Here is a 947-nt window from a genome sequence, read left to right on the forward strand (position 1 = left end):
ATGGAAGCCAAACGACATTCGTCTCCGTATCTAAAGTGAAAATGAACCAGCAACCCGAACACTGCTTACCTGGAGTAAATTGGTTTCCCTGCCTCACTCAAAACAAAAACCAACATATTCTGGTCCTTCCAGTCTGGAATGACTGCTGAGTAGTTGGAAGGGTCCTCACTGATATCCTGAGAACTGGTAGTCGATATGCTATCAGTTTCTAGCTTCAACCTATCTGTTTCCTAAACGGTTGCGTAAATGAGATGAATCGAGGGACAAGACCTACCGATGAGGGAGGATCTGTGATACCAACCGAAAGACCAGCTTCGGCTAGGATTTGTTTCACAACATCAGTGGGTTGCACATCGATACCAGCTGATATGATATCGACAGGAGCCTCAGACTGAAATAAAAGGTTGCTCGAATCCAAATATTCGTCTTCTGTATCAGAGTCATCGTCATCCGGAAGCTGCAGTTCTGGACAGTCGACAAGTGCCGACATGCTTGAATTAGATTAGCTGGGGAAATTCCGTTTCTTGAGATACAAGCAGACGTGATCAGTCAACATTCATGAGGGGCCGGAGCAAGTGGAAATCCACCTTAGTTATTTGTAAAAGGCTGAAAAAATAGGGACGTTCAGTGATGTGAAACATGCCATATAGGAGACTCGCCACAGAAGCGTTGTTTGGTCATTCTACATCCTGTGAGTGTTACTCACTCTGTTTGAGCTTTTTTCGGCCAGTTAGCAGAATGAGGAAAAATTTGCATCTCCGAAGTCCGTAAAAGATTCCCCATGGCATACTTTCTGGGCACCCGACGTAATGTGACAGTCTGGTATCACAGACGAATCTTTCGGCCAACCGTCAAATCAAAATCAATTTATTAGCTATCAACCATGTACCACAGCCACATTGGTTCCAGCTGCTATAATTTCAATCACCGGAAAACGGGAGTGTGGG

The 947-nt window shown here is 44.8% G+C and overlaps 1 protein-coding gene across 1 annotated transcript; it reads right to left on the reverse strand.

The window, feature by feature from the left end:
- Positions 1–274: 274 nt before the first annotated feature.
- Positions 275–490, reverse strand: T265_16088 (hypothetical protein; the record flags this gene model as incomplete). The annotated part of the gene is made up of 1 exon (XM_009179595.1): positions 275–490. A coding segment is annotated over one exon (216 nt), but the record flags the coding sequence as incomplete, so codon positions are not given.
- Between the last annotated feature and the right edge of the window lie 457 nt (positions 491–947).

Source organism: Opisthorchis viverrini (genome assembly GCF_000715545.1).
Source record: "Opisthorchis viverrini unplaced genomic scaffold scaffold11734, whole genome shotgun sequence".
Classification (NCBI taxonomy): Eukaryota; Metazoa; Platyhelminthes; class Trematoda; order Opisthorchiida; family Opisthorchiidae; genus Opisthorchis; species Opisthorchis viverrini.